Below are 21718 nucleotides of genomic sequence, written 5' to 3'. Positions count from 1 at the left end.
CTCTGACTGACTGCCACCTAAGTGGACAGATAACATTTATGGTCACTTTGACCGACTGCCACCCAAGTTTGCAGATAACATTTAGCTTTTTCAGCTAAACAGTCTTATCTGGGAATGTTGGATTTGCGAGGTTGTTGTTGTTCTCCCAAAGTATTATGGTTGGGTAAGTATTATCGAATAAACATATTTTGCTAGAAAAAGTCATTTTCAACAAGGTTTCATCCTTCTACTGAAACACCAGGTATTGCATTGTTATAAATCATACAGGAAGATGTTTCTTGGATAAATACTTTAAACAATAACAAAGTATGCGGTGTAAATATCAATGGTCATGGTAGGTGTAATATGAAGATAATGATTTATGTTCAGTAAGTTTCATTCATTGACAGCATAACTTGGCTAAAACTCAAGGTCATGCAGACCATTGGTCAACAATCTCTAGAGTCAAATATATTCCAACAGTGCCTACATAGTGGATTATTAAATGTGGGGCAAGCCAAAGATGTACTGGTCATGGCAAGGGTCAGCCATAATGCCTGTGCTGCATACTGATATGAACTGCAGTACACAAAATGTGATATGATACATTATTGATACACATATCAATTTGAAGTTCTTGTCATCTTTCGAAGAATTGTCAGTTGTATAATGGTGCCATTTCGGATTTGTTGACATATTGATCTGTACTTCCAGCATGCAGATTGCAGACAAGGCAACAAATATACTTTCAAACGGACCACAATCTGAAAGTTGTCAGTGGTTTTTATTCAGCCATTTCAGGCTGTCTGATTTGATCAAATGCAGGGCTCGTCTTGCTTTCCATTGCATTGCAATAATGCTTTAAAAATCTTAATACCATTTTGTTTGTTATGGTTGAATCTGGAAGGGAGCATGGTATCATGGTAAAACAGGCACAAATAGCACAATTTTATCATGTAAGGATATCCTATCTAGAACAGGTCTTCATGCGGAAATGGAGATGACTACCAACCGGATCCCTCACACAACTTTCTGCAAATGAAGGACAACTGCCACAGACACTTCTCTATTAAAAGGAAAAACATTTAACGATGCACAAATCCTTTCTACAAATAAACACAAGATGATGAACTTATACAGTTTGCTCATAGGCTGATTGTGCTATTATTTTATGCAGTGTTCACACTCATTCACTGATAAAATATATAAACGGAAAGGATACTTTCCAAAGGTGTTCCCTGAATATGATTTAAGTACTTTACGGATCATAAAATGGTCACTATTACATGGTTTCTCTTTTGTTTTGTATCTACTGGGATCAGGTCTGGATGCATACCCTGGTACATTTCCATAGTGTCTGGCAGTGAATAAGGTACATTTCATAGCAATGGTGGTTACTGTTGACCGAAAATTGGAACTACCAATGACTACCAATCAGAAATGGATGTAGCAAATTACAGTGTGACACACTGCAAGTGTAGACCTCGGAAGTCAATACAGCTAGACAAGATACAAAACAGAGGATCTTCTCTTAAATATAACTATTAAAGGATTAGTGATGTATTTAAATATCACCTGCATCAAGTAGCACTGTAGTAGGTTTATCAGTGAGTCCATGACCTGGAAATGTCACAAGGACACGCGAGATACTCAACACATCTATCAACACAGATTAGGACCAATAATGGGCTAATCAAAAGTCTTAAAGAATGGCCTACATCGATAGAAAATTATTAACAATTAAATATTTGTAGATAAACCAATTAAGAGAGATTATATTTATGAGCTTATCAGCTAATTATGTTTGATGCTATTCCTCAAAATAAGACATATTCATAATTATGTCTTCTCTCCCAAGTTGCGTTAGTTCTTGCCCTATTTCACATGTCCATCCAAAAACAATTTTGTTTCTGTCTCTGTCAAATCTTGGGAAAAGCATTAACGGTGATTAGTTGTTCAAAATGTTATATCTTTTCTTTAAATTTAAGACTGGCATCGATGATAATTCCAGTTGTTGCAAAAAGACACTATCCTTTTGATTAATTGCCTGGAAACTTGGTTTTACATTACTTGATCAAGGTGCAGATATTGTTCTGTTGTCATACTTGGATGCATTTTTTATTCTGAGTTACACCCATTTTTGTGTTGGATGTGCCAATTTTTCTCTGTCTAACTGTTCGCTTAGTTTTCTATGAAATGCCATGAAAATTGGCAGACATTGTTTACATCAGCACAGGATTCACATTTCCATATCTTGTCATGATCTGATGCATTTTCTCAAGAAATATTCTGCTTAAGTGTGCGTTTATGAGCATGTGTGGATATGTATGATAATTCTAGTGTGAACATCTAGTCCCCCAGTTTTGAATGAAATGGATTGAAACTTGGTAAGTATATGATCAACGTTCACATATTGTTCTTTCATCATGTACTTTTACGCCCCTTTTTGGCATTCAAACATACAATTTGCAACATGTACCAATCTAGAAGAATGTAGGAGTGGCATCCCTTTTATGGATATATTTCTAGTTGAATTTGCATGTTACTCTTCATTTTTATGCATTGTTTTTATATAAAATTATCCATTTGATTCACTAGTGTAAAGTTTCAAAGAATTTTGACAAGCATCCTTTTCTACCTTTCCATTTGCCTATGTAGGTTATGTTTTATAATGGACAACTGGACCTTATCGTAGCTGTACCATTGACAGAGGCATTCCTCTTAACTGTCCCCTGGAACGGACAAGTCATGTACAGAAAGGCAGAGAGAAAGATCTGGAAAATTAACCCTAATGATACGGTTATTGCTGGTTATGTCAGACAAGTCAAACAGTTCTATCAGGTAATAACTTTGGTTTATTGCATACAAATTGACATTTATAGGTTTTGTGAAATAATGTCTTGATGTGATCCTGAATAAAACTACAACATGTCACATAGCAACTTAAGCGTACAAGGTCGTTGCAGTTGTATAGTCATGAATTACAAGGCCCAACTAGCCTGGACAAGTTAAAAGTGTTGTTGTGCAAGTGAAATATCTTGCAAGTAGTACAGCATAAATAGAATAAAGAATAAAAATATAGATTACATGACTGTTCTCCTATTTGTATCCTTGTTAAGTTAGTAGATAAAAGATATAACTGTCAGCCAGTGGAATAGTATCTTAAATTTGTGTTTGTAACATGAATAATTCATGAACTTTATTGGATGGCACATATGAAAACATGCTGCAAAGAACTTATGGCATGTAACTTTTGATATCAATGTATTTAATAATTGTCACAAATTGTAAATGCACAAATAATATCCTATACATCAATCCTACTTTTGTACCTTATAAACATAAATGCTTCAGGAAGTTGTTTACATTTGCATACTTACTTTGCCTATTACTTGTTTTAGTTATACCTTTAGAAAATTTATCTTAGCTATAAGAATGGATTAGAATGAACTTACTGTTTATGACATTTCCTGTTTTCTTAATATGATACCCACTTTCTGTGACAAATCCTGATTAATTTTGGCTTTTATTTATTTTTCTTCTTTGGCTGTCTTTTCAATTAATCTCTGCAGCTTGTGTAAAACAAATTTACTATTAAGAGATATGAAAGTTACTCACATCATCAGGAGGACAAAGAACAGGTTTTTAGTCCATCAAGTAAATATTCCATCGCGGGACGCAGTAAATATTTGAAGAATACATATTTACTGTTCACAACTTTGAACATGTCTGTTGCAACAAAATCCCATAAAGACTGTCATTAAGTGTAAACCTATAAACAGACAAGATTTGGCATACACAAGAAAATTTAAAGGAATCACATGTTCGGATCATGTGGATTTGTGGCTGTTTTTTGTCTTGGAATAGTCCTCCTTGCCATTAATGTATACAGGCTAAGTTTTCAAATTTTTAAAGTACAACTTGTGATAACAGCAGATTTCTCCTGTACATCTCTTTAAATGCTTTTTACAACGCAATAACAAGGAATGTTAATAAGCAAGAACCTATTTAAAACAAACATATGGTATAGTGGTGGAATTCTGGAGGCGTTCTGGTTGGTCAGAAAATTAGCAGAGAAATATATTGGCCAAATATAAGTATAGACTTTGGAAGATTCCAAACATAAGAGCAGAGCTGTGGAGGCTGACAAAAAGGTATCACAATGTAGTGGATGAAGTGATAATGGGGCTGTATGACCTCAGAGAAGTCTACGTGAACTACTGATGATACCAAGAAGAGCAGAAAACCTTAGAAAGAACAGAAGGTAGCACATGTAGAAGTGAGCACACTTCAATGCCAATATGTTTGGTTTTGTCAAAAAAGATGTTTGTAGACAAAAAATTGAGGAGACTTGAACGTCCAAAGGAGGAGGTAGAAGAACACTTGATAAATGCACACAGTGATCGAGTGAGAGAGAAGTTCTTTGGAGATCAGCCGAAACTTATAAACTCTGAAGAACCAGCAGTTCCAACTGACAGATCAGAACCATGGCTGCAAGAAGTGAAGGGCATGAAGGACATTTTAAAAGATTATGCTCTTTATATAAATACTGTCCAAGACTAATCCAAACTAATACAAACCGTTTGGAGAAGAGGCAAGTTGACAGAGTTGGTTGCTTGCATAGGGTGTCTTTATTCTGAAGGAAGAGAATTCATTAGGAGCCAGCAATTCAGGACAATATCCCTTCTAAGCATGTAATAAAAGATATGTCTAGACATCCATGCCCGGCATGAACCAGTACCAGACAATCTAGCTATTACTTTATATATTGGAATCTCCTGGATTTTGGCAAAGTCGTTAACTCATGAGTTTAGTATCCATTGGTAAAGTATGTATGAACTCCACGATACCAGTGAAACCAAGATAAACATGAGAAACATTAGCCAATAAATAGCTAAGAAAGACGTTATGAATGTTTGTTTTAACCATTCCTTGATAACCCCAGTATGTGAAAGAATAACTGCTTACCCATCCAACAGCCAAACGTTTTCTCCTGACTATCGGTTTATCTCCATCAGTAAATACCACACTTGGCAATATATGCAAATCCTGCTTAGCTGTTTTCCTTCACCACAAAATACGACACTATACTAATATATGAGCAATTGCAAGAGCTTGTGTTCCGATTGACCAAAAACAATTTAATGTTTTTGTTAAGCTAAAATACAGTGTATCTTGTTTTCAAACACGGTGTTAACAAGCTGATTATTTCTCTACAACCAGACTGATGTACTATCTTTGTTTTCTTTTTCAAGGTGATTGTACGAGGAGCAGGACACATACTGCCATATGACCAACCTGCCCGAGGGTGGGACATGATACAGAGATTTATAGAAAATAAATCTTTCTCCTAGATCATACTCTATCATAGTTTGCATAAGATATATCATAATAATAAAAAAGAAGAGTCAGTTTAATTTACACTCACACACAATTGTGCAAATAAAAAAATTTCCTAATGTTTTGAGCTAAACATAGAATTTAGTAAGATTATCCATTTTCGTATGAGGCATTTGCTTTAATTATACTTGGGATGCCACCTTTCCTTGGCGAATCTTAACCATGACAAAAATTGTATCCGTTTGGGTTGGATCTCCTATTCCAGGTCATGGTCACTGAATGGATTTCATGTAATAAAATACTTATATATGTGACAATTTCTGTTTTCCTTGGAAGTATTAGATAGGCGGAGATTGTTGACATTATAGAAACAACATTTCTTATCAGAGTTTGATTATATGTATTATATTGTTCTATAATAAAGATTTTTTTTATGAATTTAATTATAAGACTGGGGCCCCGTGTGGCTGAGTTGTCTAAAGCGCTCTCCGTTACGGATCACTGCCATTTCACCTCTGTCTGCGTTGGTTCGAGTCTTGGATTCGGCTAATGTGGGTATGTGAGAAAGCTTGACAGTAGCTTCTCATGGGTCGGTGGTTCTTTCCGGGGGTTTTATAGGTTCTTCATCCACCATTAATACTGGCCACCATATATAGCCTATCGTGTGCTGAAAAATGGCGTTAAACCTCACAACAACCACAACAACAACAACATTTATAAAATTCATATATATGTACATGATAATTTTGTATATGATTTGCTGAGGTTGTTACCACTCTGTGGACTGCATTTCGATCAGATTTTTCTCCTACTCAATAATCAAAATGAAACTATGTTTATCCTGTTATTTAGCCTGATACAGGTAAAAGTGTATTTTCACTTTCAAAAGACCATGACAATAACTTTTCTTGAAAATCACAGGAGTGCGTGAAGATGAAAAGGCAATGCTAACTTATTCTGTTCTACAAGCATGACTGTTATTCCCTCAGGGGTTCTGAACTTGTGAACATACAGTAACTTTTAACCAAAACTTAACCCGATTACTTGGGCAAGGGCTCATGTCTCTGATATATATATATATATATATATATATATATATATATATATATATATATATATATATATATATATATATATATATATTATCCTGCTTTCCGTTTGGGCAGCTATTTCTGCCCTGATTTGAGATTCACAGTCACAAGAAAGAACATTAACCAAAAACATAACCAAGGTTTGCAAATGACCTTGACCTTCCCTGAAACTCACATAAATATTAAAGGACCAAGCCGCCTGATTATACAGTCTAACAAAGAACATGTCAAACCAATTTGAAACAATTGTACTTGATACAGTCTGAAGCAGTTTATAGCTCGTTTTCTTGGATGAAAACCATAAACTAGTACAGTAAAAAAAATTATAAGCACTAATTGTTTTCTAAATAAGCCCATTTCAGAAACTGATGATGAAATCGTTGGAGTTCAGGCTTAGTACTGTTCACTTTTGATCACATTAGGAATTATAGAGCTGAGTTGATCAATTTGTTTTTACGTTTCAGCAATTGTGTTCTGAAATGTGTGATGTTCATAGCGGCTGTATGTAAAGCAAACAAACCTTGAACTATGTTTTCAATAATTGCAGTTAGTACAGTAGACTATATATGCCACATTTGGAAAGACAATGGGTGTATGAGATGTGCCAGTGATTTATACACGTTCGATCATAATAATGTTGATACCCTTATTGTACTTATCAAAACAAAGTTGATGCTGGCAAAAATTAAACGTTCATGGCCATATTTTAATTTTTAGTTTTATTTATGTAGTCTAATAACTTTAGGGGTATATAAAGAATTCAAAAATATATAATTTCTTTAATCGCTCTTATCAGTTTCAAAGATGTTGCCGATTATTGTAAACCATTTTCGTCAATAATCAGGGTTTATGAAAGTTGCTGTGAATGATACGGTTGTGTTCTCACTAGGTTGCAACTGGTCTATTAACAATAAACTGGTCTACCAATTTGCTATTGCCATAAAGATGTTTGGATTTTTTTTACAAAAACAGAATCTAAACAAAATAACGATATTAAACTTTACTTCAGTAAATAATGACATGTTTAGATTTTGGAGATGCATGAGAAATTCATGTATAAGGAGGTTGTATTTGTGTCACCTTTAATGAGATCATACTGTAAAAAAATAACATTATCTCCATATTAAATCCAAATTTTCTAACAAACATCAAAACTCCAAGTCACATTGAACCAATTGTCATTTTGTCCCATAACCAAAATGAACATCTGGACAGTCATTGATTGCATAAAAGAAATTGAGATATTAAATTATACAAACGTGCTAAAATGCAAACATTGATAAATGCAGATTTCGTAAAAGCACATTTCGATTAATAATATTGATTTGTCACAAGAAGAATTTATTTTTATAATAGTATCCAGTATAAGGAATTGCACAAATGGTACATTATAGACCTATCTCATGACCGTTTCCTCCTCTTGACCTTGACCTTTGTGTGGGTATGGGTAATTTTTCATCATAGTAGCTGTTGGGATTGAAAGGTGACGGTTGTCAAAAGGAAGCCAGCGATTATTTTATTAAAATATCTTCATTTGTTTAGAAGTTACAACCATACATAATAAGAATAATAATAACATTAAAGCTTTTATTTAGAGAAGATAACTCAGTTAGTTACAGAACTAATCTACCTTGAGGTCTTCTGTCTGTTATGTACAATATATACAGCATATACAAGATGATGTGAAGAATCTGGTATGACACTAAGTAATTAAGTAATTTTAAAATTCAAATTATCAAGCTTGGAACAGATGCACAGGCATCTGTGAAAACATAAACATATATAAAACATAAAATATCATCCTGCATTGAAAATTTCAACTATGAAAATGATGCAAAATTACAGTAAAACAGGCGGTATTTTCTGTACTGGAACTGTTCATTTTTTTTAAAGATTTCATCCATTTAAGACATTGATTATAAAATGAAGAAATGCTAGGAGCCTGCCTTGTGTCACTGGGAATATTGTTCCATACCAGTGGACTAGTATATTGAAAACTTTTTTAAACAATTCCTTCTTTGGCATTGGTAAAATTTAAGTTTTACTTTATATGGACCTTAAATTTGGAGTACTATCAGCATCTCTTTGGTGAAAGATATTGCTTAAATATATACTATTGGCTTTTCTGGGTACTTTATACATCAATTTGCCTTTTCTAAGAAATGTTCTGTCATTCATTGTTAAAACCTTTATATTATTCATTGCATCCTGAAAATTGTCCATACATTGATCTAGAATTAAATGGCAAGCCCTCTTTTGGAGTCTTAAATGTGCTGTTATGCTTGAATTAGAGGTATAACCCCACATTACATTACAATAGTCCAGATATGGCTGAATATAACGTTTATAAAAGATGACCATATACTGAAGAGGAATGTAAGTTTTGATTTTCCTTAGTAGCCAAATATAAGAGTTAACCTGTTTTGAAACATGTTTAATGTTAATAGACCAAGTAAGATTGTTTTCTGCAAATACACCAAGAATTCTAACTTCAGAGGTCATATTAAGGCTCACATTGTCAAACAGAACCTGGAGTTTGTCTCTATCTAGCCTTATTTGTTTTTGTTGTGTTGTAACTAATAGGGCATTCATTTTTTTCTGTATTTATGATCATACTGTTTTCCTTGCACCATACTTGAAGTCTGTTGAGAGCATCTTGTAAGTTATTTTCATGTATCGTTTTGGTTTTACAGTGTAGTATCATCTGCATAGAGGTTAGTGGAAGAAACTGAATTCCCAATCTTAAGAGGTAAATCGTTGACAAATATAATGAATGACAAAGGTCCAATGATAGAGCCCTGTGGTACTCCACAATTAATATTTTTACTTTCAGAAAGTTGACCATTTAAAGATAATTTTTGCACTCTATCGGTTAAGTAAGAAGTAAACCAGTTTAGGGAGTTTTCACTGCATTAATAGGATTTTAGTTTTTCAAAGAAACATTCATGGTCTATGGATAGCAATTACTGATATGTAGTTTTTCTTGCTGTGAGTTTGACCCTGATGCAGTGGTTCAAAAGGAGGAGGGATTTAGAGAGGGTCAGTTTAAGCTCGAAATATCACAATTTGGAATGAAAAACAAAACTTTTAAAGCCATAACAATCGAAGATTTCTAGAAATGGAACACACAGAGAGAAACCCCAGGTCAGCCCCTGAAAACAACAACTGCTACTACTCACGATGATATTGTTTGCTACAGTCTTCTTTCCCTCTGCAGCTCTTTTTTTTGGGGGGTGGGGTGGGGTCAATTGTTTATACAGTAAATACTATTATTTTAATATTAATCTATAAAAATCTTCAAGTAATTTGCTTGATTTTGACAAATTATCTAAAGGCCAACCTACCCACAAGTATTGTATCAAATGAGACATAAATTATCTCATTATAAAGGCCAACCTAGCCAAAAGTCTCGTATCAAATGTGAGAGATATTATTTCATATCAAGGACACCCTAGCCACAAATTCTGGATCAAATGAGACAAAATTATCTTATTCAAAGGCCAACCTAGCCACAAATCTTAGATCAAATGAGACAATAATTATCTCATATAAAGGCCAATCTAGCCACAAATCTTGGATCAAACAAGACATAAATTATCTCATAAAAAGGCCAACCTAGCCAACTGTTCTGAGATGGATTTATATGTAGATTAACAAATCAAATCAAATATACATGAAGAGGCAACAAGAAGTAATAAACTACAACCACAGTGGTTGTTATCGCTGTTGTTGGTGATGATAAGTGCCGTGATTGTGATGATGATTGTATTTGTATTCCGCTGTTATTTTTTTTTTCAAACAATAAATTAAATAGAAGAAACTAAAAACGATAAATTTCAAAGTAATTCGAAATGAAAACATGATTAATCTTCAAAGTTTTCTTTAACATGGCTTGTATGATACGTTCACTTGACAAGCAAGTAATTAGTAACAGAATTTCTGCCAATTTCACCTAGATTTTGGAAAGAATTATAGCTGGTCCTAAGTAAGTTTATCTGATAATTTCTAATTTCATTAAAGCAGATAAGTGAAATTGTAACTGGTATTTTTTTTCAAATGTTAAATATCATATTCTTAAATATGATCAAAAAGCATACATTAATAATAAGCTCCCTACATATTGCTATGTCTTTAATTTGCAATGCTAATATTGTTAACTTAATCATCAGCGTGGTTGTCATCATCATCAATCATAATAACATCAATCAATACATCTTGAGCTCTTATACAAGAAATAATATATTTGTCCAAAATAGTGCGCCGCGAAATTTAAATCAAATATTTTCCATATGGAGTTCCATACATATTTGAAATTCGGATTATTGCACATGCGATTCGGAATTCCATTTATGACAACTAAACAGTTATTCGGTGTCTGAGAACATTGATGTATCATATTGGATATTCAGACAGATAGTATTGGAAAATGAGAAGTAAAATCGTTTGAAATTTGAATTTAGATGGCCTGCCGTTGACCGATTGCGTGATCTGTACATCCTGATTTGGAAGGAGAAAGAACGGAGCAGAAGAAGAAGACTGAAATATGCCTAATCTTGAAATAAGGTTTTGGATAACATACATGAGGGCAGATATAGCTCCAAAACGTGGGGGAAAGGTAGTTCCAAATGTGATATCGCCATTACAAGGTGTGGTGATATATTTTTTGTCTCACTGATATATTTCTATATCTGATCATGCAATTGCTTTTCATCTGACGAGTTTTATTGACACAGATTTCTCAGGTCAACAAAGAAACTAGAAATTAAGAATGATAAATCTCTTTATATAAAATCTAATTACAGACCAAAAGAGTATGATGTATGGAAATGACATTAAAGAAAATGACAGCTTTAAGGCAACACCTCGTCTAATTACCTAATGAAATCACTTTTTCATATTTGTGAAAGCCATTACCTGCATTCCGATAAGAACTTTCATTTTCATTGTACCTACCAATCCTTCATTAAGCCGTGCAAAAGTCGATTCTGGTTGAACATGACTAAACTAAGCTGTCGTTTTCGTCTGTTATTGCAGTCTTTATCTGCAGAGCACCTGTGGGTAAGTGCCCGGATTATTTGGGTTCATACTAGTCCAATAATGGAGAGATACAGTAAAATATATTATTGATTGATTATCAAGTCCTTAATGTAACTGGACTTTCATAAATCGTGTGCTACAGCACGAGGTGGCTTTAGCAAGCTCCAGGGTGTGGAGAAAATATAAGTGGTTGCGAGAGGCACGTACTCTTTTTTTAATGCCAGGGGAGGGCTTTTAACGTTACAACGGTTTATTGGATCCTCTTAGCTGCTTTCAAACATCTTAGTAGAACAAAAAGTATCACATATTTAGCTTTAAATTAGAAATTTTCTTTATATAGAATCTTATTACAGACCGAAAGACGATGAAAGGTGGATATTGCCTGAAAAATGCAGTTTTCAATAGGTAGTAAGAGTACAGTATTTTCCCCTCATATAGTGATTTCTTGAGCGATGCTGTTTGTTGCTACAATGCATCTCAAATGAATCGCAAAGGCTATACTATCACTCAAATTACCATGCAGTCCATTTTTCACATCACCGTGAAAACTTTGTTGTACAAGAAGAACTTTTTCTGGCATTAGGATTCTGCAACATATCCATACATTTCCAAATATAAAACATGCCATATTTCACACAATGGGAAAAATATGTAGATTTAAACATGGTCATTAGTGCATGTGATTTTAGACGCAGTCGACTCAATTTAGTCAAACTTAAATGGGGAAAAGAATGAATCAAACCCGACAGTATATAAAAAATAGTCAAATAATTTTGTGCACCAGTTTGAATTCTTTACATTACAATCAAGCCAACACGATTTGAGAATATGTTAGACCTTTTCCTTACACGTAATTAAATTCTTGTCAGCAGGTTTCCATTATACCAGGTATGAGAGACAATATTATTTCAGTTCATCCTAACATGGGAAGAAAACATTCAGAGCAACTCGCCCCATAAATATAATTTGTTTTAAAAAACAGATTGGGGAATGTTAAAATGTTATCAAAAACACGTCTGAAAATTTAAAACATCCTAGCGAGTTAATGAACTTTAAAATCGCATACTGTGATGTATATTTAATATGTATTATTTGTTTTTTTTTTCTTAAAGCTTATATGTTATATACATTTTCTACTTGGCCTTGTCCAAAATCATGTTCACTATGTACGTGACTACGACCATTGATTTCTAAACACCGAAATACGCAACTAATATTTGTATCTGAGAAATGATTGCATATTAGGATCATTATCAATGGAAGTAAACATTTTCACCGTAATCTGAGTACATAACGATTGTATTACCCATGGATGAATCTGGAAGCTGAGATTTACTATGATGTGTAGTCTAATTTAAGTAACAGATTTTATCCTGCTGATAACATAGAATTATGAAGAAATGAACTTGTTACCGCCATCTTGGTTCTATTTGTGTGTTCTAGTTTAACAGCTAATGTTGTTTACTTGAGAAATCACTCATTCTTGCATTAACATCTATATCAGAATCAGTCTTATTGTTGTGTTCAGTATTCAAATCATGATTCACTGGAAACACCAAACACTCTTCAATAACATTCTTGGACAGAAATATTAATGTGGAATTACAGTGAATTCAGACAAGAACATTTTTGTATTATATTATTGTGAAACAACAAAAGACTGTCAGCACGTCATCACAATTCAGGCCATTGACAGATTATAACGTTCTAGACTACTGCACATCAACACACATTGGAAGATATTTTGGAATACCGCTGGAATTTAGTTATATCTGTCTTCATTTACACTTGTGATAAAACTTTTAGAACAATTTGGGATTTAATTCACACTACTGTTAAGTTATATTTTTAAATTTTCATTTTTTTGGTCTTGGGAAATAAATTATTTGTTGAATTTTGACAAAATTTGTTTTTTTTTTCTCTCACTCTTTTCTATTACTTAGTTTAAGACTATAGTCTTAACAATGCAAATTCATTGGCACATGCTGTTAATGAGTGGACCCCCAATAAACTGGATTTTAAGGCGAAGAAGATGGAAGGAGACAACTTTTACCAAACCAGAAAAAGACATATTGGACTGTAAATATAAATCAATTTATATAACTAAGAAACATTATCAAAAGCAATATGAAATCGGTCAATGATCTCTCTCTCTCTCTCTCTCTCTCTCTCTCTCTCTCTCAAGTCCTGGCCATAATATCATGTCATTGTTGTTCAGTTATTATAGCTACATATTATATATTAAAAACTGTTACATCAAAGGTAGGTCACAACTTGCAATACATCATGAACATCTTGCAAGGCATCAAAAATTGAAGACATTACGAGAAAGCCTAAGAAAAAATCATTGAATATATATATATATATATATATATATATATATATATATATATATATATATATATATATATATATATATATATATATATATATATATATATATTCAATGATCAATATACAAAATTATTAGGTTTTGCACAAGAAGATAAGTACTGTAAAATACAGATGAGATGCCTATGGCAGTAAAAGTAAAGTTGAATGGCGTAGGTAAATTATTATGAAACAATAAAAGGTAACGGATCAATGCCTGTGCACAAGATCATGCAGTAAGGTTTATGTCATGGCTAGGAAAATAATAATTATTTGACTTGCCTTATCTGGATTAAAATTTTAATCACTTTAGGTGTTTTAATGAAAATAATATATTAATTCATATCTTGACCAGCCTATTTCACACATGCCATATCCAAAACTACATTCTTGAGGTCAAGGTTGTGTCCTGTTCCTCATATAACCTTTAATGTGCTGAAAATATCGTAGACAATACTTTAGCTATTCCCCTCAAGACACCTTCTAAAGACTTTTTTTTACTTCTTGTGTTTATTTTTCTTATTATTTAATATTGGTATGACTCTATGGTCACAAATTAAGTAAGAAAAAAGAAGCAAAACCAACAACTTTTATAAAACTTAACAGTTTTATTATCAAATTTGTAAATGAAAAATTTGAGAGTAACTTATAGTATTATGATGTGAATCGAAAGTAGTAATTTTAAAGGTCTATGAAAGTTCTAAATGAAAGAAATGTTCCTTATAAATGTCATTACTGGAAATGTGAGTGTGTGTGTAATTTCAACATAGCTTTAAAAACGTACAGTCATATCGCTATGATGTCTGCAGTGTGACAGTTTATAGTGATGTCTAGGATTGGGGCATCATGCTACAGACATGTAGCACAATGTCCCACCTAGTCACATTATCCTGACAGCGGGTTGACCAGTCCTATCACTAACCTCTTAATGCTGAGTGGCTTGTGAGGCACTGGTAGTACCATTTTTATTTCTATGGTATGACTCGGTCGTGATGTACCAGAAATGTATTGGTCCTCTTAGAATTGTGAAGTTTTTAAGATTGCATTATCCAGAATAATATTATGGTCCAAATAATGAGCACCTTCTGTTTCCATTGAACTGTCCAAGCAATTATTTCCTCTCGAATAATATCATAAAACACGTTCGCAGACTTATAGCTGGAACCCAGTAAGTGTGAACGAGTCAAAAAACATAATTCTGATTGCTGAACTTTCTCCTTATATACACCGTATATTGCGACTGGACTTCGCAATAGACCCCCACGTGAGAGCACATACTATTGATTTTACGTCAAATTAAGTATAGTCACGGGACGTAGCACAACCAACTGGAAGCCACATAATTATTCTCAAATTTATATTGTCATGCCAGAATTCTTCGTGTCAAGTTGGTTAAATTCTACTGATCACTTTTTGAGAAAAAGTCGTTTAAATATTTTTCATTTGTATGAACCAATGCAAAATTAACAACTTTGAAAGCACTTCAAGACCGGATGCAAGCTGACAAATTTGGGCCATTGTGAAATAGATTTTTAAGGGTTTTCTGGTTTCATGTTCTTGGCAGCAACGTTTGATAGAACATCGGCATGACTTGTTAAACGTTGGAAGCCCAATCTTCCCTGCTGCATTGTTTGAGTAAATCCTATTCATGATGGACATTCATAACGATCATAACATTAGCATTGTCCGAACTCTATCTGTTGCAGTTTGACCACTGGATGTCTAGGTAGAAAAAATTAATATATATTACACGTAGGACTGGCCATTTCATTGGGGAAGGGGAGGAAGGTAATCATTTCAAGTTTGATGGGGGCTTTACAGGTAACACAGCAATAATAAATGCGTCTGTCTAGTAATGGTGTTAACGCTTTATAAACACAAATCAACTGTGCAAACATGAGTGTGAGCTTACTATTGTCTTTCGATCAGTCTATTTGATAGCTAAAATCATCCTGAGAATTCTGAGACAGGTAATAGTAGTTTAACAAAATTAAGATAACAAATAATAAAAGAGATTCTATTTAATTCAGTATGTTGAATATACTAAATGCAGGTGGTATGGACTTTATTCATGTCCATATGATGCTTGCAGTATGTGCAATGAATTAAATGTTTCCTATGCTGCTGTGCATGGCAAAGTCAAATTCCCTGGAGTTTTTGAAATTTATTTGTGCTGGGTTTTGCTGATAGCATATTGCTTCCAGATTCACACTCTTTAAAAAGTTCTCTCACCTGAACACTATTTCGACAGAAGAAATAATCATTCTTTCATTTTGTATATCATGTCTGTCTATATTTTTTGTAACTCCTGGTACATGATTTTGTCTAATGTTTGTAATTTGTATTGTATTAGGGTCTAAAAAAATAGCATAAAAAAGTATATTGAGGCAAGAGCTATCTTATATTTATCAGATACGTATCTTTTTATAAGTTTATCCAAATACTAGATTCAAGAAACAGATGCAAATGAAGGTTTTGGTAAGAAGCTAGAAGCCTCAGTGCCAATAATTCAAGACAACAAAAAGTAGGAGTGTCACATAACAGCTACCTTTGAATTTTCCCCATGTAACTATTTTGATACAATGTTAGGCTAGCCATGGAAAACATATGTATGATACAGGTCATAGCTGGGTTCCCTTCAACAGCGAGATGCAAGTGACATCGTCTAAGCATGTTTTCTTTAGCTAGTAATAAGAATGGTAATAAATATACTTACAATTTATGCACATATATTTCAGCATATTAATAAATATACAGACATTTATGCATATATTTTCAACATAGCAATACATATACTTATATTTATACACATATTTTTCAACATAGAATGTCGATAAGGTCAGTAACTTATAATTGCAGGTCGTAATATTGCATAGGATCTATACACAGATGCTTACTTATGTCTTGTCGGTTTCTAAAAATAGAATTATTAGTAAATATGTTTACGTGATTCGTCCTTCTTCCCACTGGAAAGTCACATGAACAGGTATTTCTAAACATTATATTGGGTAGTATGATATTTCATGTCGGGTATATTGCTACATGTATATTGTGTCTATAAGGAGAGAACTGAGCAATTCAATTCAGTTTTATTTTGAAGTCATTTTTATTTCTCTTGTTAATGTTGTAACATTAAGTAAGCAGACGCAATGTATGTTGTACTTAGATATTATCTGAGAGGAAAAACAGTTGTTTGGATTGTTCAGTGGAGATAAAAAGTGTACATTGGTCTATAATATTATTTTAGAAATATTGTAAATTATACTACTGAGTTTTGGACAACATCATTTTGACGACATCACGATTATTGACGGACGAGTACATAATACTCAAAGTTCCTCTAAAAGTTTCATTTACCACTTAGATAATTAAATTATTTAAGTTTTACAAACTTGTTGGTTTTACTTCTTTCTGGTACTTATTTTTTTTACCATAGTCATAACAATATGGGATTAAAATTTAACTTCAAAGAAACATTGTCTTTGATCACAAACTCTATAAAGTTGCCTTCAGTATTCTCCTACAGTGCAATGATCTGTAACCATATATGTTCAGCACATCTCTCGATGTACTTAGCTTCCAACGAATTGATATGTTCTACTTTGTATACTTTGTCTATGCAAATTAGATACATGGACTCACCCGCAGCAGAATTTGACACGAAACATCAACCTAGCTATTGTAAGCCAATTAAATAATCTCTTAGAGGTGCTTGTTTATTTCTGACTACTTTAAATGTGAATTGTCTTGAATTAGCTGTATGTCCTCGGTTACATTTAGCTGAGCTTAACAGGAATGTTTACTGTTCATTCACATAATACAGAATACAAACATATATTGTACAATTCCCGTGGCCTAGTGATTAGAGCGTCACGCAAAGCACACACACACACACACACACACACACACACACACACACACACACACAATCATATATCACGTTGGTCAAGAAATGTAGTGTTCATGTGCGGTTGAAAAAGTTTGGGGTCAAGATACTGGAATATTGTGTTCTACATGCAATTTTGTCATTGGGTGGTATCCAACTTTGTGTTTTCGTGTGACGTGGCATGTTATGGCAGGTAGGCCAAGCTATGTCGCATAATCTGAACATATTTCACAGAGAACACTTTGGGATAAAGAGATTTCAAATTTGTCCGTATGATGCAGACCCAGAATCAAGTATGGCTGCCTTTACCAAAAACAAAAGAAAAGTATTTCAAAGACATCGAAAAAGGTGCTTGTCTCAGTCTGACAAAAGTAGATTAGAAATCATATTGAACTGAAGGACTGTTGATCTTTTTTTTTTTGCAGATGATGCAAATCCGCTTTCAGATATGACAGCTGTCATTAAATATTGGAAGAAAAACATTTAAACAATTTCTTCTCAAAAATTCTACATTTTGACCAAGTTCAATAGAAAGCATTCTCACATAATGAGTTTATGGTTTATAAATGATAGTAATTTGCCATCAAGTGGGCCTCGTGTGGGCTTAACAGGGCCTGACATGTGTTCCAAGAGCCAAATGCAGAATCATTTTGACCGAGGACAAAATGAATGCAATTATGTGTTAGAGCTGATTAATGATTAGTTAATTCAGAGTACTGATTAATTAAAGAAGATTACTGATTAATTAAGAGTAAATAAATAAAACTGAAAATAAAAATAAAGTTATCATAGTTTAGTTTCTGCTGCTAGGATCAACTTTGTTTTGAAAAGATACCCTCTTTTTTAAAGTACGATAAGGGTATCAACATTATTAAGTTACTGTATAAAGCACAGTGGCACCTCTCATACCCTCGAAGTGACAAGCACTCTGCTGGATGAAAAGATTTCCAAGACTTTAAGATTAGACCATTTCTTCATTTCAATTGCTATATGTTTCAAACATTTCAGATATTCTTCATTGGTAAGATATTCAAATAAGTAGCTGTGGTGGACATAATATTTGTCAGATTGTCATCATTTTCATTTAGGACAAGGTAAACATACACAGAAGTCTTTTGGTGAAAATTCCATGTCATAATGATCCATCCATTCAGTTGGAGTAGTGACAGATTTTCAAGGCAGATGTCATAGCAGCCATATTAGATGTATGACTGGCACCATTTTATTTAGGACCAATTATGTAACTAAGAAGTCTGTTGGTTTAAACTCGATGTTAATATAGGCATCCATTTGGGAGGAGTAGATAATTATAATATTTTCCAGATAATCAAGGTTAGTCATTTAATGACCAACTGGCTACCTTATGAACATAAATAGCTGTATTTAGCTCCAAATATAACTTTTCTAACATTTCTACAAAATCCAATTATATGTGATAATGGAATCATGCATGAAAACTTTTCTTCTCCATTTAACATTGGTCTAAGGGCGGCAAATACTAAGTTGAATGTTTTGTTCATCGATGCAACCGAGTTCCCAGCTGCATTTAGTCTAAGGTTGATACTCTCGGGGTGATCAGTGGAATCCTTTGCAAACATTAATGATGGACCAGCTGACCTTGAGTAATCATCTGAATATCTTGCCAGATCCAATATAGTCGCAGCAATATCAACATTTTCGAGACACGATTCAATATTTATTCCGTCAATCATGTTCATAGCAATGTTATATAATGTCATTACTCCATCATTAGCAAAACCAGGCCCATCTAAAAGTCTGTACGCTGTATCATCTGCTTTCAAAAATCTACCTTCCACTTCAATAAACACTTCAGCAGGTAAAAAATATCTGCTTGTATCTTGAACTTGTAATTCGATTCGACCACGCTGATTTGGTACACGTGCGTCATAAGAATAATTCTGATAATCGCGTATTCATCTTTAAGAACCGGTGCGTCTATATCAAACGCTGGATCGGATACACCATTGAACATTATTATTATTATTATTATTATTATTATTATTATTATTATCGTCAGAGACGAAGACTACTTCTTGCTATTAAACTTGCTGCTACATGTTTTCTTTTTCTGACCGGGTTATATTAGCCAACTCTGTTAGATTTTTATTTGCAGCTTGAGTTATTATTTTACTGATATTTGCAGCCATAACTTCAGTGCTGGGCAATTTTACTGGTTGTGGTTTTCTTCGTATTAATTGCGCTAGTCTATCCTTGATTGCCGAGAATGCTTTACTAGCAACATCACCAACTGTACCAATACCATTATCACTAACAACGTCAAGAGCTTTTATTCAAAGTTGCTTAGCAATCGGTATTGCTTTTGGGGCTATTCTTTTAAATAAATCTTGAACAACATCACCAAGTACATCTCCGTAAATCGCATTGTACGTTCTCAATCGTGAGTTTACTACCCTAACTATTAAAGGCCCACGTTGAGCGTTGTGTATAATCATTTTTTAAATTACATGTAGATTAATTAATTGTTTTCATTTTCTGTAATACTCATCGACAATGTCCTTAATAAGAGAATGATACACATTACGATCCATAACACCGCCTGTAAAACATCTTCGGCAAATATCAGATATTTCATTAATAATTTCTGGAGAATTATTTCATGCGCGTTTAACTCCGATCAGAACTTCTAGTCGGTCAACATCGTCAAGAACACAGTCAGGACAAGTGGTAAGGCCGCTTCCTGTTTTTGGACCAAAATATTTATCATAAGCTTCATCAATTATTTCTTCTGATGTAGGTTCTCGTTTTATCTCACTTGTTATTTATTCTGGTTACTTCGATTGTTGGTTTTGTTTTTGTTTTGGTTATTGTCGTTTTTGTTGTCGTTGTAAGCTTTCAAGATGTTTATTGATCCAATCAATAAATTCAGTATATTTTGAATCATTATTTTTGACATTATCAATTTCATAGTATACTTTATAAATCCACTTGTACCAGGTGCCAAGACTTACATATTTATTAGCGTTCTCAGGTTTCAGAAATACTTTTCTATTATCATAACTGTGCACGACAAGTGCAGATAATCTTACCGCATCAATATTTTTATGTAATAAATATTCATCTCGGAAAATTTATAATTTGATTTAGTTCTGATTCCTGCTTGTTTTAGTTCTGGTTCTTTTACAACAGCACCTTCAAGTTCTTCTACACATTCAAGTTCATCCTCAAGTTGAGAAGCAGGTGGAGGTAGAGCAGCAGCTATTTCAGTTGGAAGATCTATTACAATATTTTTTGTCTGTTTGATTCTGCTTGCTATCTTTTCATTTTGTTCGGCAGTTTGTCTTATTCCTGGAAGAAGACCTTCAGTAGCTTCTACAACTCTCTCAGTAACCTTTGTAACAGTTTATAAAAAAAAATTATTTTTCTTCTGCGTATTCAACTTGTTCTCCTTATCGTTCTTGCAGTTTTTGTTTCAGAGTGTCATGGACAGGCAGATATCTTGTGATTGTTTCTAATCTTTCTTGAGCTAATCTACTAGTATTAGAGTCGATTATTGACATAATAATGATTTAATTGCTCACACATGTATAGCAGCAGAGGAGGTGCGACCTCAATGAAACATCCGACGGGTAAACTAACGCACATAAAAATTTTGAAAAAACACGAACAACAATGATAAAGTAACAAAACAAAAAACAAACCGAATTAGAGAAACTCTCGGTAAGTTAGAGACTTCGGTTTGACGTTATTGACCTTATTTTTGTTGTTTTCGTAAGAAGCTTTATTTTTCCAAAAATGACGTTTCAGCCTAAGGTCGGTTCACCTCCTCAGCTGCTGTGCTAGATGTTATTTGCCGTCTTGCCGCAGCAGCACCTGTTGGTCTTAGTGTGGTTTAAATATTCCTCAGCTAGGTTGTAATAGTGCCAGATAAATGCGTTTGAATACATGATGTGGAAGATTTTAAAATCCCTTTCCCTTGCTTCACTTAGCTTTAAATATTTCTTGTTTATGATTTGCAGTGCACTACTCTGTATTA

At 33.5% G+C, this 21718-nt stretch overlaps 1 protein-coding gene across 1 annotated transcript in view; it reads left to right on the top strand.

Moving 5' to 3' along the window:
* The window catches only part of LOC149779502 (putative serine carboxypeptidase CPVL), a 30731-nt gene extending 25101 nt beyond the window's left edge, over nucleotides 1–5630 (top strand). The window contains exons 11-12 of the mRNA XM_089938641.1: nucleotides 2638–2820; nucleotides 5235–5630. Of these exons, the coding sequence (XP_089794767.1) occupies nucleotides 2638–2820; nucleotides 5235–5333 (282 nt within the window). The 3' untranslated portion in view covers nucleotides 5334–5630. The remainder of the gene's footprint in view (nucleotides 1–2637; nucleotides 2821–5234) is intronic.
* The last annotated feature ends 16088 nt before the right edge of the window (nucleotides 5631–21718 follow it).

The sequence above is a fragment of the Sinohyriopsis cumingii genome, chromosome 17 (assembly GCF_028554795.1).
Source record: "Sinohyriopsis cumingii isolate HCF-2022 chromosome 17, ASM2855479v2, whole genome shotgun sequence".
NCBI lineage: Eukaryota > Metazoa > Mollusca > Bivalvia > Unionida > Unionidae > Sinohyriopsis > Sinohyriopsis cumingii.
This window is presented reverse-complemented; position numbering and strand designations above follow the sequence as displayed.